This window comes from Staurois parvus, unplaced genomic scaffold, assembly GCF_062004578.1.
Source record: "Staurois parvus isolate SC_StPar_1 unplaced genomic scaffold, SC_StPar_1.0 ptg000420l, whole genome shotgun sequence".
Classification (NCBI taxonomy): Eukaryota; Metazoa; Chordata; class Amphibia; order Anura; family Ranidae; genus Staurois; species Staurois parvus.
Window position 1 is genome coordinate 3,990,557 of NW_028318216.1, and position 20,183 is coordinate 4,010,739.

Genomic DNA, 20,183 nt, shown 5'->3' on the forward strand with positions numbered 1-20,183 from the left:
GTTTGGAGGAGGAAGAACAAGGCCTATGATGAAAAGAACACCTTGCCTACTGTGAAGCATGGTGGAGGGTCAATCATGCTTTGGGGCTGTTTTGCTTCTGCAGGTACAGGGAAGCTTCAGCGTGTGCAAGGTACCATGAATTCTCTTCAGTACCAGGAGATATTGGATGGAAACGTGATGCAGTCCGTCACACACCTGAGGCTTGGGAGACGTTGGACCTTTCAACAGGACAATGATCCCAAGCATACCTCCAAGTCCACTAGAGCATGGTTGCAGAGGAAAGGCTGGAACATTTTGGAGTGGCCATCGCAGTCACCAGACTTAAATCCGATTGAGAACCTCTGGTGGGACTTAAAGAAAGCAGTTGCAGTGCGCAAGCCTAAGAATGTGACTGAACTGGAGGCCTTTGCCCATGAAGAATGGGCGAAGATACCCGTAGATCGCTGCAAGACACTTGTGTCAAGCTATGCTTCACGTTTAAAAGCTGTTATAACTGTAAAAGGATGCTGTACTAAGTACTAAGATTGAATGTCACTTGGGGGTTGAATAAAACTGATAATGCTGTGAGCACAGAAAAGACATTTGTGGTTATTTCATTATAACTGTTATGTTATATTTGTCTGACCTACAAGTGCCTCTTTAATGTAAATGTAAGCAAGATGACTGAATGATCAAAAGCAATGTCAAACTGGCCAAAACACTCAATTTCAGTGGGGGTTGAATAATTTTGGTCACAACTGTACAATGCAGCACCATCTTAGTACAGATAGGGGGAGCTAGATCCAAATGGTTTGTCAGGAGCTGTTAGCAGCTCAGGTGTAATAGCCAGATGGGTCAAATTGTGGTCAGGGCTGAGAGACTCAGCAGGTCAGCCCCTCTGGAATTTACCCCTGCTCTGAGGCGTTCGGAGAAGGGCCTTGGAGGCAGTGGGTGGATCTGAGGAGTGGCTGGCTGCACTCTTCAGGGACCTAAGCCAATCCCAAAAACAAGGCTTGGCTATGGGCTGGGACTCCCTTGAAAGTGTAGGAGCCTGCTCAGTAGTAGGAGAGTGGTGGTGGGAGTAAGTTGGAAGAAGGAGTAGGAAGATGTGAGGCTGAAGGAGGAAGGCTACTAGGAAGCCTAGTGGGATGGGGCATGCCTTTGTGCCTGGAGCTGGAAAGGAAGACTCAGGACTCACTGCCCCCCTGAGCGAGGACCACCTGTATGGCAGGGAAGGAGCAGCCCAGCTGATAGAACTGGTGGCAGCAGCCATCCCATAAGCGGTACAGGAGAGGATCTGAGTGAGTACACCTGCACCCCCTGGGCGGATAGGGGAAGGAAGGAAAACAAATGATCCCCCTACTAGTGATTGCTCACCTTAATTAAAGGAACAGGAGCCAGATACCATGCTCAGGAAGAAATTCAGGAGTTCCTCTAGGGCCTTGGGTGATATAACTAGGAGCTGCTGGCTAGCACTCCAACAGAGACTGTGTCAAAGGAAAGTAGCTTGTGAACAGTTCAGGAAGTTGTCCTCAGATATCGGTTCCCGTGGGCATCCTATACCCAGCTTACCCTATCCAAGTTTTAATCCCCTCAATAAAATAACAAAACCAACGGCCAAAGACTTATTTCTGAGTCCGAGTGCAAGCTTGTGTGGAAAATGCTGAATGACTGGCTGTGCAGGACTATAGGGGGATCCAAATTCATCAGCAATCCCTAAGGGGTAGTGCTACACTGTAAAGAGTCAAGAACATGAGGTAGCAGTTTAGCTCAGTTAGCCAAGGGGTGTAGTGATAAGGTGTATTACTTACTCTATCCCTTGCTTTGGCTTTGTTCTCTTCTGTCCAAAGCTTCTGGCTCTAGGAAGACTGTGGGCGGTCACTTAGCGTTATTTCCAGGAGTTCAGCTTTAAGTATGGAGCTGACCAATGCAAATTTTAGAGGGGAGAGGAAGATAGCAATAGAGAAGGAGACTGCAGTTTTGAGTCACAGAGGGTAGAAAGAGAAAGAGTTTGGAGTAGTTGTGAGAGAATGGGGTTCAAGTGGCTAGGTGGGCATCATAGAAAAGTTTAGAAACCTCTTCTGTCTTACTAGGGTCAAAAAAGAAAAGTATTGAATGTGGTGGTAGACGTTGTATGTTAAGTAGGAGAGATAACTGGACAGTGGAGATCTCACCTGAAATTGCATGTCTCTTGATTTTGAAATAATTGGTAATGTCCTGGGCAGTGAATGAGTGGGTGAAAGTAGTGGGGCAAAGTATAGAGTTAAAAACTGAAAAGGGTTGACAAGGACTGGATGAGAGGGTATTAATGAAATTTGGCAGCTTGAAGAGAAGAATTATATTTTAGGAAGGCAGATTTATACAGGGTAATAATTTGCAGGGATTTAGTTTTATATTCCACTTGTTCAAGAGCATGGCTACGTATGTGTTTTGAGACTTCTGGTGTCGTCTGTTTGCCAGGGTTGTTATGTGCCCAAGGAGGATGAAATTGAGTTGTTATACACAGAAATCAGGGCAGGACAGGGATGAGATGATGTCATAGAGGTATTCAGTAGCAAAACAGAGAAGATGAGCATTTAAGTGGCAAAGGTTTCTACAGGTAACTGTTTGCTAGTTGGACGATTAGGAGATTGAAGACAGGGAGAGTGTGAAACTGATAAGGTTGTCATCAGAGAAAAGAAAATAAATGTTGGAGAGGTTGTAAGCAGTACAGAGAGTGTAGGAGAATACAAGGTAAAGGGTGTGAGTCAGTGTGAGTAAGAGTGTTTACCCATTGCATTAGGTCAAAGGACGGGGTTATGTGGCGAAGTTGGGAGGTAATATAAAAATTAAATTAAAGTTTAATGAACATTTAATATTTAGCTGCATATGCATTTTGTGTGTTGTGGTTTTATTTATTTATTTTTTATTTATTACAGGTACTTATATAGTGCCATCAATTTACGCAGCGCTTTACATACATAGATTGTACATTCACATCAATCCCTAACCCTCATGGAGTGTACAATCTAAGGTTACCTGTTATGCCAGTCATGTATTGGTACTCACCTGTCATCTGTCAGACGCATTAAGGTCATCCCTCTTGTGGAAAAGACTATGAAGGACATTCTGAGCTGTGGACTGTAAATAAAAAATATTTGAAATAGATATATACAGTAAATGCCTTGTTTTACCTGTCAAAAGCTTTGTATATTAACCTGGCACAGCCTAGTTGAGGGTACGCGTTTACCTTGCCGACTGGACAATGAAGGAGAAGCAGCACACCTAAGTCATCAACTCTGTCCTCCCCTTTTGTCAGCACATGTGCTTTATAATAGAGCATCACTGGCTCCCAGGCCCAGGTCTTAGTTCAGGCCTTCCCAGTCTGCTGTGCAGGAGACTACATGAGTCTGCTATCAACACATACAGTATAGAGGTACTAACTAGTTCCATTTAATGTTTTACATTTGTGCATTTATGCGCATATGGCATTGAGCATCAATGCATTCTGTTGGGCAGAATATTCATTTCTTCTGGCCATTGGAATATATTTTCTCTCATACATGTGCATTTATGTGCCATTACACACTTAAGTGCGTAAATTGTGGTCAAAAGTTCCTCTCTGAATGCACCTTTGTTTTTTTTACCTGTAAGCACTCCTTTTCAAATACGCCTGTAAACGTCCATGTGTGCATGGACACATAGGCTAACATAGAGGTGTGTTTGCAAACAATAAAATGCTGACTGCCTGGATAAGTGGCATTTGCAATCTTTAGTCTTATGAATGTAACCTTCTATTATGTCTTACTGTTCGTGCTTTACTATACAAATGATACAATTGTCCCATTATTACTATTATTATTCAGGATTTATATAGAGCCAACAGTTCGCTCACCGCTTTACAATATAAAGGGAGACAATACAGCAATGATACAGTTCAATACAAGAGGGTTAGGAGGGCCCTGCTCCTTGGAGCTTACAATCTAAGAGGGAGGGGTTAGTGGTACAAAAGGTAATAACTGTGGGGGATGAACTGATAGGAGAAATAGAAGATTTGGTTATTAGCTAAAGGCAGGATAGGCTTGCCTGAAGAGATAGGTTTTCAGAGATTGACTAAAAGTGGTCAGAGTAGGCGATAGTCGGGTAGATTGGGGTAGAGAGTTCCAGAGGATGGGGAGGCTCTGGAGAAGTCCTGGCGATGAGCATAGGAGGAGGAGACAAGGGATCTAGATAGCAGGAGGTCATGGGAGGAGCAGAGAGGACAGTTTGGGTGATATTTGGAGAAAAGATTGGTGATGTAATTTTGGGCAGAGTTATAAATGGCTTTATATTTTATTGTTAATGTTTTGGATTTTATTCGTTGGGCAATGGGATGCCAGTGGAGGGATTGGCAGAGAGGGATGGCAGATATGGAGCGGTTGGTAAGGTGGATGAGTCCCATAAAGTGTTTCATGTATATATGTAATATCTGTATTACTATGTACATGGGAGATCATGGTGATATATCAGTTATTACATTATTATTATTAACAATAATAGTAATAATAAAATAGAAGGAGAGCAGAGCACAGAGACAACAATTGTAAAACACAGGAGACAAAGCATACTCACCTGATAAACCGTTCTGTCAGTTGTTCTACAAAGTAATAGATCTCACTCCAGTGGTGGAGGACACTTCCAGACCTATGGGAAAGAACATTGCTCATTATTTTTTTAGCAACTAATATAAACTAAAATCACATTTTAGTTTCTTAGGGAAGTAATAAGGAAGGTAAGATACAAGCAATGTACTTTATTACACTTTAAGCAGTTGTAAACTTCAGACAAATACTTATGTTTTTCATGGAGTGATGAAGGATTAGATCTTTACTCATTTTTTGTTTTTACTATTGTCTGTGTGTTTGTGTCTAAGATTTTCCCTCATTTCCTGTCCCAGGGACACCCAGGTTCTTAGGAAGCTGTTTTTCCTCTGGCAAGCATTCTTTGTACATCCCTTTATAGAATATAGTAGGGACTGGTGGTGGGGTCAATAGCTCTATACAAGATTCACTACAAAATTATATACAGTGGATAATATCTGACTTGTGGCAGTACCCTGTGTGTTGTAGGGAGAGGAAGTGAGTGGACATTCCAATATGGAAGACAAATATGTTTGAAATATATTTAAAAAATATTCTTCCCAAATATATTGACATTTATTTGAAACACTACAATTTTGACCATATTCAATATAAATTGCAAAACATATTTCAATAAATATATGCAATATATATATTGCATATATTCAATATATATATTGCATATATTTAAAATATATGTTAAAATTACTTTTTTATATGTTAAAAAAATCTGAAAAACATATTTAAAAAATATATTTTTAAAAATATTCTTCAGATTGTTTTTAACATATAAACAAGTAATTTTAACATATATATTTACATATATTTGTAAATGCATTCCAAAAATGTAGATTTGTATTTTTAAAGACACACAGTATATTTGAAAATTTATTTTTAAAAATATTTTTCATATATTTTGTAATAAATAACGCATTTTGACATACAGTGTGTGTGTATATATATATATATATATATACATACATACACACAGTGAAGGCATAATATACTAATATACAGTGCATAATTTGTTAGACATTCAAAATCAGCAGGGGATCAAATACTTATTTCCTTCACTGTGCATATATATATATATATATACAGTGAGGAACATAAGTATTTGAACATCCTGCGGTTTTGCAAGTTCTCCCACTTAGAAATCATGGAGGGGTCTAAAATTCACATTGTAGGTGCATTCCCACTCTGAGAGACAGAATTAAAAAAAAAAATCAGGAAATCACATTGTATGATTTTTAAAGAATTTATTTGTCTTGCACTGCTGAAAATAAGTATTTGAACACCTGAGAAAATCAGTGTTAATATTTGGTACAGAAGCCTTTCTTTGCAATTACAGAGGTCAAACGTTTCCTGTAGTTCTTGACCAGGTTTGCACACACTGCAACGGGGATTTTGGCCCACTCCTCCACACAGATCTCCTCTAGATCTGTCAGGTTTCGGGGCTGTCGCTGAGCAACACGGAGTTTCAGCTCCCTCCAAAGATGTTCTATTGGATTTAGGTCTGGAGACTGGCTAAGCCACTCCAGAACCTTGATATGCTTCCTACGGAGCCACTGCTTGGTTATCCTGGCTGTGTGCTTCGGGTTGTTGTCATGTTGGAAGACCCAGCCATGACCCATCTTCAATGCTCTGACTGAGGGAAGGAGGTTGTTGCTCAAAATCTCACAATAAATGGCCCCATTCATCCTCTCCTTAATACAGTGCAGTCGTCCTGTCCCCTTCGCAGAAAAGCACCCACAAAGCATGATGTTACCACCCCCATGCTTCACAGTAGGGATGGTGTTCTTGGGATGCAACTCATCCTTCTTTTTCCTCCAAACACAACGAGTGAAGTTTAGACCAAAAAGTTCTACTTTGGTCTCATCTGACCACATGACTTTCTCCCGTGCCTCCTCTGGATCATCCAGATGGTTATTGGCAAACTTCAGACGGGCCTGGACATGTGATGACTTGAGCAGGGGAACCTTCCGATCAATGCATGATTTGAAACCATGACGGCGTAGTGTTCTACGGACAGTGACCTTTGAAACTGTGGTCCCAGCTCTCTTCATGTCATTGACCAGCTCCTCCCTTGTAGTTCTGGGCTGATTCCTCACCTTCCTTATCATCAGTGATACCCCACGAGGTGAGATCTTGCATGGAGCCCCAGTCCGAGGGAGACTGACAGTCGTCTTTAGCCTCTTCCATTTTCTAACAATTGCTCCAACAGTTGATCTATTTTCACCAAGCTGCTTGGCAATTGCCCCGTAGCCGTTTCCAGCCTTGTGGAAGTCCACAATTTTGTCTCTGATGTCTTTTGACAGCTCTTTGGTCTTGCCCATGGTAGTAGTTGGCGTCTGACTGACTGTGGGGTGGACAGGTGTCTTTAAAGAGCTCAGACAGGTGCTACTAAGTTAGATTAATGAGTGGAGTAGAGGTGGACTTTTTAAAGGCACAGTAACAGGTCTTTGAGAGCCAGAATTCTTGCTGTTTCTTAGGTGTTCAAATACTTATGTTCAGCAGTGTAAGACAAATAAATTCTTTTGTGATTCAATGTGATTTCCTGATTTTTTTTTTTAATTCTGTCACTCAGAGTGGGAATGCACCTACAATGTGAATGTCAGACCCCTCCATGATTTCTAAGTGGGAGAACTTGCAAAATTGCAGGGTGTTCAAATACTTCTGTTCCTCACTGTGTATATATATAAATATATTCAATATGGCCAAAATTGTAGTATTTAAAATATATGTCAATATATTTGTGAAGAATATTTTTAAAAATATATTGCAAATATATTTTTCTTCCATGTGGGTTTCCCCAGCATAGAAAGCAATAAAAACTCACAAATAGAGAATTTTTGAGTTCTGTTTTAGCTCATATAAGAAAATTGTTTCTAAAGCATTGAAAAACTAGGCCAATACTACAAAACACTGATAATTCCAGTGTCAATAAATGCCAAATTTGTCTGGGACAAGCCTGCAAAGCCTTAGCTTGTTTCTAGTAGTTAGAAACAACTGGCAATTGTGCTGATGGACATCCTATCAATGGGGTGGATTTACTAAAGGCAAACAAAATGTGCACTTTGAAAGTACAGCCTCTCCAGAGCTTAGTAATTGACGGGACGCTCTGCTGACTTTCATCATCCAATCACGTGCAAGCAAAATGCTGGGTTTTTTAAAAAAATTTTTGCGTGTGATTGGGTATTATTTGTAAAGTTAAGCTCATTTACCAAGCTCTGAAACAACTGCACTTGCAAAGGGCACAGTCTATTAGCCTTTGGTAAACCAACCCCATGGTTTCCCAGCGGTTGATTTTCTGAAGACAGCTTGCTTATAAACTGTCTGAGCAATACAAGGGTTAAGGCAGCTTCCTATTGGCATACAGCTGTGCAATAGATTAGCAAGGAAAAAATAAAATAGGTATCAGGTTATGTTTGTCTTATTTTGACAATTGTGGCCAAGAAAAGCAAGTAATACAAGTAGAGGATGGGGTCATGACTAGCACAAGAGCAAAGGGAATTGGTGGGGGGCTGTGCAGGGATGAGGCATAGCACTTTTAAGTTAACTTTCTTTTGGTGCTTGATAGTTATCTGAATGATGTGTACTCACATGGAAAATCAAATTGAGGGATGCTACTCTTATACCCAAATGCACTTTTTTTTTCAATCAAACCTGTTATACGAAAAAAAGAGACTGCCATTGCTGAGCTCTCCAGAACATGCCAGTTGCCTGGTTGTCAGATTGCATCTTCTACTTTAATTCCTTGAGTCCATTGGGTTAGATAGGCTGTTCACTTTGCAGGGGACATTGCGCTTCTTAAGGGAATTTGTCCAGAGCTTAGTGAATGTGGTAATGTTTCACTTTGTAAAGAATGCTCAATCACATGCAAGAAAAAAAAAGCAATTTGCTTGATTAGATGATGGACGTCAGCAAAGCTTCACCTCATTCATTAAGCACTGAAGAAAATTCTTTTGCAAATACAAGTGAACAGTCTATTTGCCTTTGATAAATCAACAATGACCCGAAACAAGTTTGCAAATACGATTCTTGACGTTACTCTGAAATATTTTTCCCAGGTCAGTGACTCAGAAGGTGGTGAAGCCAGAGAGTTAGCATAACAGCCAGCCACCTAGCATGTAAAGTGGTTGCAAAGGCTGAAGGTTTTTTACCTTCATCCATTTTATGCATGAAGGTAAAAATCCTTCTGTGTGCTGATTTCATCACAGCCCCCCCCCCAATACTCAGCTGAGCCCCCTCTCGAACCAGCGATGTGCACGGGAGCCTCAGATGTCCCAGGTCTTTCTCTCCTCCTTGGCTGAGACTCAGCAGTGAGAGCCATTGGCTCCCACTGCTGTTAATTACAGCCAGTGAGCCAATGAGGAGAGAGTGGGGGCTGAGCTGTAGCTTATGTACGCATAGAGCAGGGCTTGGAAGTGAACATGCACCAGTGCCCCCATAGCAAGCAGCTTGGTTTTGGGGGCAGTTGTGAAGGGGGAGGATCCAGGAGCGCCAACGGGGGATCTGAGAAGAGGATTGGGGATGCTCTGTGCAAAACCATTGTAAATATGACATTTGTTATAAGAAATACAAAAAAATCCCACACCTTTAAGGGGCCCATCACACTATGTGCAGTTACCTGTGTTTTTTTTATCATGGATAAAATGCTGGTAACTGAAATGACACACCAAAAACAATAGTTTCCTGTGTGTCATGTTCATGCCAGAGTGCTGTGTTTCACTGCATTCCAGAACTGTACAATATTATGCAATGTTTGTGTAGCACCTTCTAGTGTGCTACTAGAATAGTGTAGGCAAATCTGTTGTGTATTACTCATGGTAACTGAGTGAGTCTGTGATTAAGGTTGGATTACTGCAGGTCAAGCTGGGTGACTTAACAGGGACTCTATCACCTCCACCTAGTTCTGGAGGACCATGGGAACCTTTTAGAAGCCAGTAGGCGGAACAGTTGGAGGCCTAATCTGCATGTATGTGGGAGTCTAGCCAATCCCAGATTTGGAGGCCCTGGTGGAGTGGTAGACCATCCCATAAATATGGGATAGTCAGGCTGGCTAGAGAGTTGGATGGAAGATGGAGTGCTGAGGAGACTCATGGCCTTGGAGGTGTCCCCTAAGTCTGGTGGGGCTGGCCTCCAGGCTGGGCTTGAGCTGGCTCAGGAGGATCCATTCAGCAGTACGGTATGAACAGGATCAAGGCTTGGGCACAGTGGGAGCAAAGAGGACAGAATAAGTACATCAGCATATCCTGGGATGCACACAGCGCAAAACACCACACTGCTGTGCAGTGACAAAAATGAAATGTCACTTCACAGAAAGTGCAAACAAAAAAAAAAGGAGCTGTTGATGCGATAAAATGCTCATCACACCACCCCCCTGCCACCCCATAGGACAGGTTTACTTTACTTGTTCCAACTTTTCTTTTAGAAAGGTTTTGCTGTGCTGGATGCAGGGGGGCACCAGCAAATATAAATTAGAATTTTGGATAAAATCCAAATCTTTCAAAACAGAAGCAAATGAACAATGAACCAGTCATTTGTCACTTCATAAATATGCCTTATAGTCAACTCACAGCAAAAAGATAATTATCAAGGTGTACACATTGTATTGTATGTGTGATAAATGAATTAATACAATTATAGATTCTGATGTATCTGACTAGTACAAGATCCTTTTTGCTAGTCAAATTGTAAGCAAACAACATCATTTACTGGTAATACCGTAAGTGAAATCAAACAATGTAAATTTTCATAAGCATTATCTAATTTTAATCTGTGTCTAATATGTCTTATGTCACTTCACATTGAAAGCTATTTTTTATATCGGTAGGACAATGAATCTCAGTTTTCCCTACAATACACTGTCTATTCCAGCTCACCAGCCAAGTTTATAGCTGAAATACATCATGTGGATTTAATAAGATGCCATAAATATTGTGAGCTGCAGGCTGCTGACTGAGCAGATCCACCATACTTTGCTGCCAAAGCATTGGGGGGAAAATGAGAGACAGTGAATTCCTGCAAGGAATCTGCTCCAACAGGAAAGTGATAGCAAGCGCTCTGATATTGTGCGGATACGCTGTGTTCCTGGTAGGGGCCCCGTGTTACTTTCTAAAGACATTTTAATGGGCCAAGAGTTGCAGGCTAATGGAACAAGGAACTAGAAAAGGAAACTTTATAAATCCCATCCAGACCACGTAATGAAATTTCTACATATTAACCCTATTTTTAGAGTGCCAGGCTCTTGGTGACTTTATGATAAAGTATAAACGTAACAACTGGCATTGAAGAATATAAGAAGAAACAACTTCAAATATTGTAGATAACAGAAACATGGTCCCCATTTCAGGACTTACATTTGAATCCTCTTCTTTCAAATGTCTGTCAATCCTCTAACAAACATACTTGGCTCACTACTCCTCCAAGTCTCTGACACTTGTAAGGCTTTCTCCTTGCTCCACGTCTAACCCTCTGTCACTTGTCAGTCATCCACTAAGCTCCCTCTTCAAACTTTCTCATCACTCTTCCTCCAAACCTCTGTCACTTGTCATCCTTGTTGCTCCTCCTCCAAAGCTCTGTCACTTGCCAGTTTTACTCCTTGCTCCATGTCCAAGCCTTTCTCATTTGTCAGTTATCCTTCATATTCATCCTCTAAACCTCTGTCACTTTTCAGTCTTCCTCCTTGCTCCTTCTCCAAACCTCTGTCATCTCTCAGTTCTCCTGCACATTCGTCCTCTAAACCTCTGTCACTTTTCAGTCTTCCTCCTTGCTCCTTCTCCAAATGTCTGTCATTTGCCAGTTCTCCTCCATGTTTGCCCTCTAAACCTCTTTCACTTTTCAGTCTTCCTCCTTGCTCCTTCTCCAAACCTCTGTCATCTCTCAGTTTTCCTCTATGTTCGTCCTCTAAACCGTTGTCACTTTTCAGTCTTCCTCCTTCTCCAAATCTCTGTCATTTGTCAGTTTCCCTCTATGTTCCTCCTTTAAACCTGTCACTTATCAGTCTTTCTCTTCACTCCTCTTTCAAACGTATGTCATATACCAGTATTCCTTCTCATCCATCCACCATACCTCTGTCACTTGTAGGTCTTCCTCCTTGCTCCTCCTTCAAACTTTGCCACTCTTCCTGGGTTTTGGTTGACAGTTGTTATGGATGGGTTACAAGCAACTGAGGTTTCTAGGACATGTGAAGAGGATGACTGATGAATGACAGTGGTCATTGCACACCATACCTTATTAGACCATGAGGTTTCAGGGAGCTGTAACAACTGCCGACTGGTATTAAATGCCTGAGTGGTCCTGAAATGATGCATTCTTATGTGATCTTTTAATAAACATTTAAGCTTTGCAACAAATCCTTAGGCTGCTTTCACATTAATCCTTTTTTATTCCAATTTGCTTTTAAAAAAGCGGAAGAATATCACATGACCATTAAATCCTATGGACCTCTTAACACTGGTTAGTTGTAGATCCGTTGCGGTCCTGCTTGCTGCATTTTTGGTGCACCTCCCCATTGAAATTAATGGAAATGCAGTTGCATTTTTCATGTGGTTTTTGAGTCACATGTCCTTTTTTCACAGGTGCAAAAAACACACCAGAAACACAGAAAAAAACACCACAAAAACATATATGCCGTTTTATCGGGTTTTTGCAAAGGAGCAGTGTAAAAATAGCATTAGTTGTACTGGCAACGTATTTCCTCTATGCCATTCATGTAATGTTCACCTAAACTACTGAATGTGGAAATTGAAGATTGAGCTATGAAAGCACACATACATTTGAAATGAACATTGAATACAATGGCCTTATTCTCATTCACGGGTATCATGTGTGGTATGGCTGCACAAAACCATGAAGATGTACAGTGAAGGAAATAAGCATTTGATCCCCTGCTGATTTTGAATGTTTGCCCACTCACAAAGAAATGATCAGTCTAAAAATCGAATGGTAGGTGTATTGTAACACTGAGAGGCAGAATAGTAACAACAATTCAAAAGAAATGCATGTCTAACAAATGATGCACTGATTTGCATGTTTATGAGGGAAATAAGTATTTGATCCCCTGTCATTCAGCAGGATTTCTGGCTACCAGGTGTCTTTCATACAGGTAACAAGCTGAGATTAGAAGCAGTCTCTTAAAGGGAGTGCTTCTAATCTCATTTTGTTACCTGTATAAATGACACCTGTCCACAGGAGCAATCAAACAATCAGATTCCAAACTCTCCACCATGGCAAAGACCAAAGAGCTGCCAAGGATGTCAGGGACAAGATTGTAGACCTACACAAGGCTGGACTGGGCTACCAAACTATCGCCAAGCAGCTTGGTGAGAAGGTGACAACAGTTGGTGCAATCATTCGCAAATGGAAGAAACACAAAACAACTGTCAGTCTCCTAGGTCTGGTGCACCATGCAAGATCTCACCTCGTGGAGTGTAAATGTTCATGAGAACAGTGAGAAATCATCCCAGAACTACACATGAGGATCTTGTCAACGATCTCCAGGCAGTTGGGACCACAATCACCAAGAAAACAATTGGTAACACACTACGCCGACAAGGATTGAAATCCTGCTGTGCCGCAAGGTTCCTCTGCTCAAGAAAGCACATGTCCAGGCTTGTCTGAAGTTTGCCACTGAACATCTGAATGATGCAGAGGAGGACTGGTTGAAAGTGTTGTGGTCATATGAGAGCACAATTGAGCTCTTTGGCATCAACTCACTGTGTTTGGAGGAAGAGGAATGCTGCCGTTCACCCCAAGAACACCATCCCAACTGTCAAACATGGTGGTGGAAACATTCTGCTTTGGGGGTGTTTTTCTGCTAAGGGGACAGGACAACTGCACCGTATCAAAGGGACGATGGACTGGGCAATGTACTGTCAAATCTTGGGTGAGAACCTTCTTCCGTCACCCAGGGCATTGAAAATGGGTCGTGGATGGGTGTTCCAGCATGACAATGACCCAAAATACATGGCCAAGGCAACAAAGGAGTGGCTCAAGAAGAAGCACATTAAGGTCCTGGAGTGGCCTAGCCGATCTCCAGACCTTAATCCAATTGAAAATCTGTGGAGGGAGCTGAAAATTCTAGCTGCCAAACGTCAGCCACCAACCCTTAAAGACTTGGAGAGGATCTGCCAAGAGGAGTGGGCCAAAATCTCTCCTGAGATGTGTGCAAACCTGGTGGCCAACCACGGGAAATGTCTGACCTCTGTGATTGCCAAGAAGGGATTTGCCACCAAGTACTAAGTCATATTTTGTGAAGGAGACCAAATACTTATTTTCCTCATGGACATGCAAATCAGTGCATAATTTGTTAGACATGCATTTCTTTTGAATTTTTTGTTGCTATTCTGTCTCTTAGTGTCACAATACACCTACCATTCGATTTTTAGACTGATCATTTCTTTGTGAGTGGGCAAACATTCAAAATCAGCAGGGGATCAAATACTTATTTCCTTCACTGTAAATGAGCCAGTGTGTTTTGCATACAGTTATCTGAGTGTAAAATGCATATACAAAACACAGAAAATATAATTATGAGTTCAACCATTGGTTAAAATTTGTTATAATTTAATATAATAATTTTTACTTTTATGTATCTAAAACTGCTAGGCATATTAAATTTGAAGGAAGAAGTATAGCACAGTACTACGTATTGCAAAAAGCCTGACTTTTTGTTTGCGAAGTCATTGTATATGGTATGTCTCCTAATGACCTTATACCGCTTGGCCTGATAGGTAGGCAGTCTACTTGGCTCTTCCTGTGTGTGGTCATACAGTAAAAAAAATTAGTCGGACAGCTCATATTTCCGAGAAATTCTCTTGAGTCTTTCCTTCATAGATACTTTATTTCTCATCTTTCCAGTAACAGAAATTAAACCCTCCACGGGACAAGATTTTTCTGCTTATACAACAAATTTGTGTTCCGCCTGAAATGCCTCTCTGCAGAGTTTACAAATTTGGCCTAGTAATACCGTCAGTCAAGCCACTTCACACACTGACTCTACACAACTGGTCTGTGCCACACAGATAAGGAATGAAGATTTTTTTACCATTTCACCTGAAGCTGAACACCTGGATGTTTTCTTTTATAGGCCTTTTTCTTTTTACCTATTTTTGCAAACACAACAAGCATAATATCAAAATGATCAAAACATGGAAAGTACGTCTTTCTGTACATAAAAATGCTTAGCACAAGCTTTTTTCAAAGTCTAAGCAAAAGAATACTTGATCTTGGACTGCCAGGACAGTAAGCTTATGTAGCACCATCCCAGATAGCTAGGGAGAGCCAGAGACCAATTTCTAGCCAGGAGGCTGAGTAGCAGCCTGTGATAATAAAGGGAGGTCAAGTTCAGGCCAGAGCTGAGGCTCTGCAGACCAGCTCTCTGGAACCTCCCCCTGCTCTACCATTTTGGAGAAGATTCTAGAAGCAGTGGTGGGGGGGGGGTGAGGAGTGGCTGGTCTGCACTCTCAATGGATCCTGGCCAATCCCCAAGCAGGAGGCTTGGCATGGGGTCAAGACAGCCCTTAAGAATGTGAGAGCATTCTCAGCAGCAGGAGAGTTCCAGTATAAGATGGAGAAGTGAGAGGCTGGAGAGCAGGAACCTGGGAGGGAGCCCAGATGGGAAGGGGCTCACCTACAGGCAAGGAATCTGGAAAGGAGGAAATCTCAGGACCTCATCACCTGCTAGAGCGAGGACCATCTGTAGAGCAGGAAAGGAATAGCCCAGCAGAAGGCATGAAGGCCACCGACCCACCCCTCACTCACAGATAGAGGACTAAGTGAGTAGACCTGCGCCCCCTGGGCCAGTAAAGGGAAGGAGTATTCCAGTGGGAAACTGGATTAGCTGCTACCCGGGACTGTTTTACCCTTAAAGTGACAGGTACTGGATCCCCTGCCAAGGGATTCACCCAGAACAGCTGAATAAAGGAGTATCTGGGGTGGTATATCAGGAGATGCTGGCTAGCTCTCCAGAAGAGAATGTTTACTGTAAAGAGACTTGTACATAGTTCCAACAAGTTTATTGTCGGTTTCTTTTTCCTTTGGACAAACCAATAACCATACCCCATCCAAGTTTAAATTCCCCTAATAAAATCCAAAACACAAGCTCAAGGACTGATCACTGTCTCCTGAATACAAGTCTGTGTGGAAAATGCGTGTTTCCTGGCTGTTCAGGACTATAGGGAGATTAAATTCTCTAGCGACTCCTAAGAGGGTAGTGCTACACTTATAATTACAATTAGATAGGCACTGTCTGATAGATTTGCAGTAATGTAAGAGGCTGAAGAAAGCATGGCAGAACCTGCCTATGTTATAACCAAATATAGCTACCCCAGGCACAAATAAAATTACAAATTATACATAGAAACACTGTTTTAGGCACTCCCAGGTTGTAGCTTATAACCAATAGTCTAGGGAGCAATGTACCCAGCATGCAATTCCAAAGCTTCTTGCAAGTTTCAAGCAGTATTTTGACATCTCAAAGAGACAGGTTACTCTTATGAGGACAATCCCCAACTGTTAATATCCACCTTCCCTGTGCTCTGTTGCTACGCCATTCCTCCATCTTTGCCAAGAGTCCAATTGTTTTTTTGTTTCCTGGGACAAACATCGATTTATGATCATACAAATAAGTAAAAAAAATGAAACAAAAATATAACAAAAAACAAAAATTAGAAAAAACAAAAACATATATAAATGTCCTTGGCAGCATAGTGGATAAGTGATTAGCACGTCCGCATGGCAGCACTAGGGTCATCACTTCGAATACCAACCACAGTACTACCTGCCTGAAGTTTGCATGTTCTTAGTGTTTCTGGGTTTCCTCTGAAATACATTCTGGTAGGTTAATTGGATCCTATCCAAACTAGCCCTAGTGTGTATTGTAAGCTCCTTGAGGGTATGGATTGATGTGAATGTGAATATACAATATATGTGAAATGCTGTGTAAATTATTGGCGTTCTATAAAGACCAGTAATAAATATTAAAAAATGAGGCAGACTTGATGGACCATATGGTCTTTTTCTGCTGTCACTCATCTGTGTTTCTAAGTATGACAAATATTACAAGACTATGCTCCTACAGCGCTAGAGTGTCTTCTTGTATTTCATATACTCTGCATTCCCAGGATCATCTCCCCAGAAGGATCATAAAGTTCCTCTCTTTATTGTGGAAGCCTGCTGTATGGTATATTTTCTCTTTTTTTCCACAGCTGCATTTTTTATAAAGCTATTTGAGTGATTGGAGATGAGGAGGTCTGGTGTAAAAGGCAGACATTACATTTTTGTGCAAGGTCCAATTTGTTAATAAGAAAGCCCAGCCCTGAGAACTGCCTCAGTTGGTTGCTTCTGTAAACTGACTAACCCAGATAGAACCCCATCTCACGTATTCATTTATGTGTGTATACTTGAACCACCTTCTGTTCAGGTCTAAGGCTGACCATACATTATACAATTTTCTTGAGATTTTTGCTTTAGATTTACCAAAAACCATATAATAGGAGGTCAAACCTAAGAACACTTTCAATTGTATCCAATTAGTCACAGTCACAGTTTTTTTAAAACCAAAGACATGTAGCAGAATGCAGTTTGTCCTAAATTTATAAAAAAAAAAATTTTTATTGGATATGTTTTATAGCAGAAAATAAAAAATATAGTTTTTTCCATATTTTTTAATTAATAAAAAAAAAAAAAAAGTGGTGAACAAATACTACCAAAATAAAGCTCTATTTGTGTGGAAAAAAATATATACATTTCCTTTCAATAAATTTTTATTAAAATAAATTGAAATAATTTTATAAAAGTTACATAGGTCACTGCTATCACTTGTACTGATAAGAGATTGTAAAAATTGTCACGAAGACGCTGGTGGAAGGGAAATTGTAGGGGAGTCTAGTGAGGTTGAAGAATCTGAGAATCGCGAGAAAGCCATTGACCGTTCCAGTCACTGCCTGAGCTTGCTGCTTAATAACAATCAATCTGGATCTGCTTAAAAGTGCTGGCAAACGGTGGTGAAGAGCTGTGTACCATTATGCACTCCCAGGTTAAAGGGAAAAGTGCAGTTTGACCTGTCATTATGGGTCAAACTTTGAGGTGATCGCAATAGAGTGTTGGAGGTGGAAGAGCACTAAGGGGTGACACAGGAGCACCGTGCACGTTTATGCAATAGTGTGTTTACACTGGTCCACTTGAAGTACAGCGGATTTAAAGGGATGGTCCGCCGCTATTGAGACTGTATTCAGTTGACACTTTTTGTTGGTGTATTTGCATCATGATACACAGGAAGTGTACCACAGAGGTCCACGTGATGGTATTTAGGATTTAAAGGGACAGATCACCATTAAGGATTATTCATTTTTATTTTTGTATTTGTGTGCACTATTTATTTATAGCACTGGTTATGTGCAGCTTCTATGGGTGTTTATATGTATGCATTGGAAGACATCTCGAATATCGTATATTGATCTTCACGAGCACAGCAGTTTGTTTTCACTATTTATACACGCACATATTAGATTGTAAGCACCATTGCATTTATTTATATATTGGTGCACTTCATTTCAGATCTCAATTTTTCCCTGAAATAATTATATAAATCTCATTTGCGTACACCGTTGCATGACCGTGCAATTGTCAGTTACAGTAGCGCAGTGCTGAATAGTCCAGTTATGAGTGGGATTAAATCTTCCAGAGGGCAAGTGGTTAAAGTATTTTCAAACACTTTTTTGGCTGTTTGGCCTGTGATGGGAGTGACTTTGGGGGGTGGGGAGACCCCTGTCTCAGCCCCCCAAATCCCTCTTATGTGTAAGTCGCCCTGTGCCTGTTAGGGGTACAGGGTGATCTGTCCTGCTATTGTGTAGGCATGTATAGGTGGTGTGTGGTAGTTGTTCATTGTTTAATGCCAGGTGGTTGTCCCATTGTTCTATTATGTGTCTTGCTTGAGAGCAAACTATTTTGGGATGTATGGGTTTGGGTATTCTCTACTGCCACGTGGTGTATCCCATTGTTCACTGCCATGCGGCTGCATCCCGTTGTTCTAGCAAACTATTATGGGATGTAATGTTTCCGGCAGCCCTTTCCCCTGATGGGACGGCCTACTGAGGTGTCTCCTGTCTGGGTGTGTATTTCCTCGCCCTGAGTATATATCTTGTATCTATGTTAAAATAAAGCAGTTCATTTCCTGTGTTTCCTACAAGACTGGTGTGTCTATTTCCTGTTTGGTCAGCGGTGGCGACTGGGGATCTGTGTTCAGACAGGGAAGCTGGAGTCTAACGGAAATACCCAAGTGCAATTTGGGTCCAGTTCCGTTACATGGCCCTTAAAAAAGTCCTGCATCAGATGAAAAAAATCCCTCCTGCCAGTTCAGAAGCCTTTTTTCTTTTTACAAAGGTAGTCACCTAGTGACGCTATGGCTGCACCAGATTCAAAAAGAAATATCTCCAGTTTGTAAATATGAAACTGGAGGTAATGAAGGCCAACTATACATTGGCATACCAAGACAGGCAGAGTGTTTGCTCTTCTCTGCACACTGCAGCATAGCAGTATATTTGCATATTTGAAAAAAAAAATTTACCTGGAGGTTTTTAAAACAGGTTACCCAGAGTTAGACAATAGTTTATTAGTCACTTATTTATAGTCCATCTAAATCTAGTTTATCTAATACTACCTTCTCCACAGGCTGACAATGCTGCTGTCCATGGGTGGCTATGTTGCTCTTCTATAGACACATTGGAGGAGCAAGTGTTACCCTAAGGGCCAGTTCACACTGTAACACGTTCCATATTTGACAGCCCAATCATTTCAATGGCCTGCCAAACATGTGGAACTTTTAAAAACACACCTGCACCAAACTGCATGGTACTGCAGCACCATGAAATTTGGTGGCCATAAAAGCACGCAATTGTTAGATGTGTTTGGGGTGCCATTACCAATTATTGGCACCCAGGCATGACTAACAAGGGCAGTGCATTCACATGTGGTGTGGGAAACGCGCGTTGGTGTGAACTGGTCCTAAGACAAGTAAAACTGTTACTGGCAGTATCACCAGGTGAAATTAAAGGTGAAAAGAGCAAATCTTTGTTTTTGTGTTTACTTATGCTTTTAAGAGGTTAAAAAATATATTTTATTGTGTCAGAAAGGTCATACATCTTTAAAGACCTTACATTAATATGGTGTATGATCTCAGAATCCACTGAATTCTCAGGCTTTGCGCTGGTCTGTTTTTGCATGTAATCTAATTTGCTTTGACCTATTGTAAGGCACTATGGGACTGTTACATTTGTAATGCGAGAAGAAAAAATTTACTATCACATGGCTCACCTATTTTATAACAATTCAATAAATCAAGAAAAAGAATTGAACATGCATATTCTATTTCATCCCATTGGGGCAGTGTGATGATCTGACTTCTCCAAGCATGATCTCATTAGTGTGATTCAGGAAAATATGCATTCTTTAGGAATATCTCAGTTTGCTGGGTCCAATGTAGTTACGTGTATGCTATTCATACTAATCCAGCCATTTGGGTGTAACCAAGTTAACCATATGTATTTAACCATGATTGATTGATCAGGACTTGCATGCAACTATGGTCCATCTAATGCAGCG

At 41.0% G+C, this 20,183-nt stretch overlaps 1 protein-coding gene across 1 annotated transcript in view; it reads right to left on the minus strand.

The window, feature by feature from the left end:
- The window catches only part of ANTXR1 (ANTXR cell adhesion molecule 1), a 279,215-nt gene that overhangs the window by 194,128 nt on the left and 64,904 nt on the right, over positions 1-20,183 (minus strand). The window contains exons 2-3 of the mRNA XM_089687210.1: positions 4,570-4,641; positions 3,028-3,099 (exon numbers count right to left, since the gene is read on the minus strand). Coding sequence (XP_089543336.1) covers positions 3,028-3,099; positions 4,570-4,641 — 144 coding nt within the window. The remainder of the gene's footprint in view (positions 1-3,027; positions 3,100-4,569; positions 4,642-20,183) is intronic.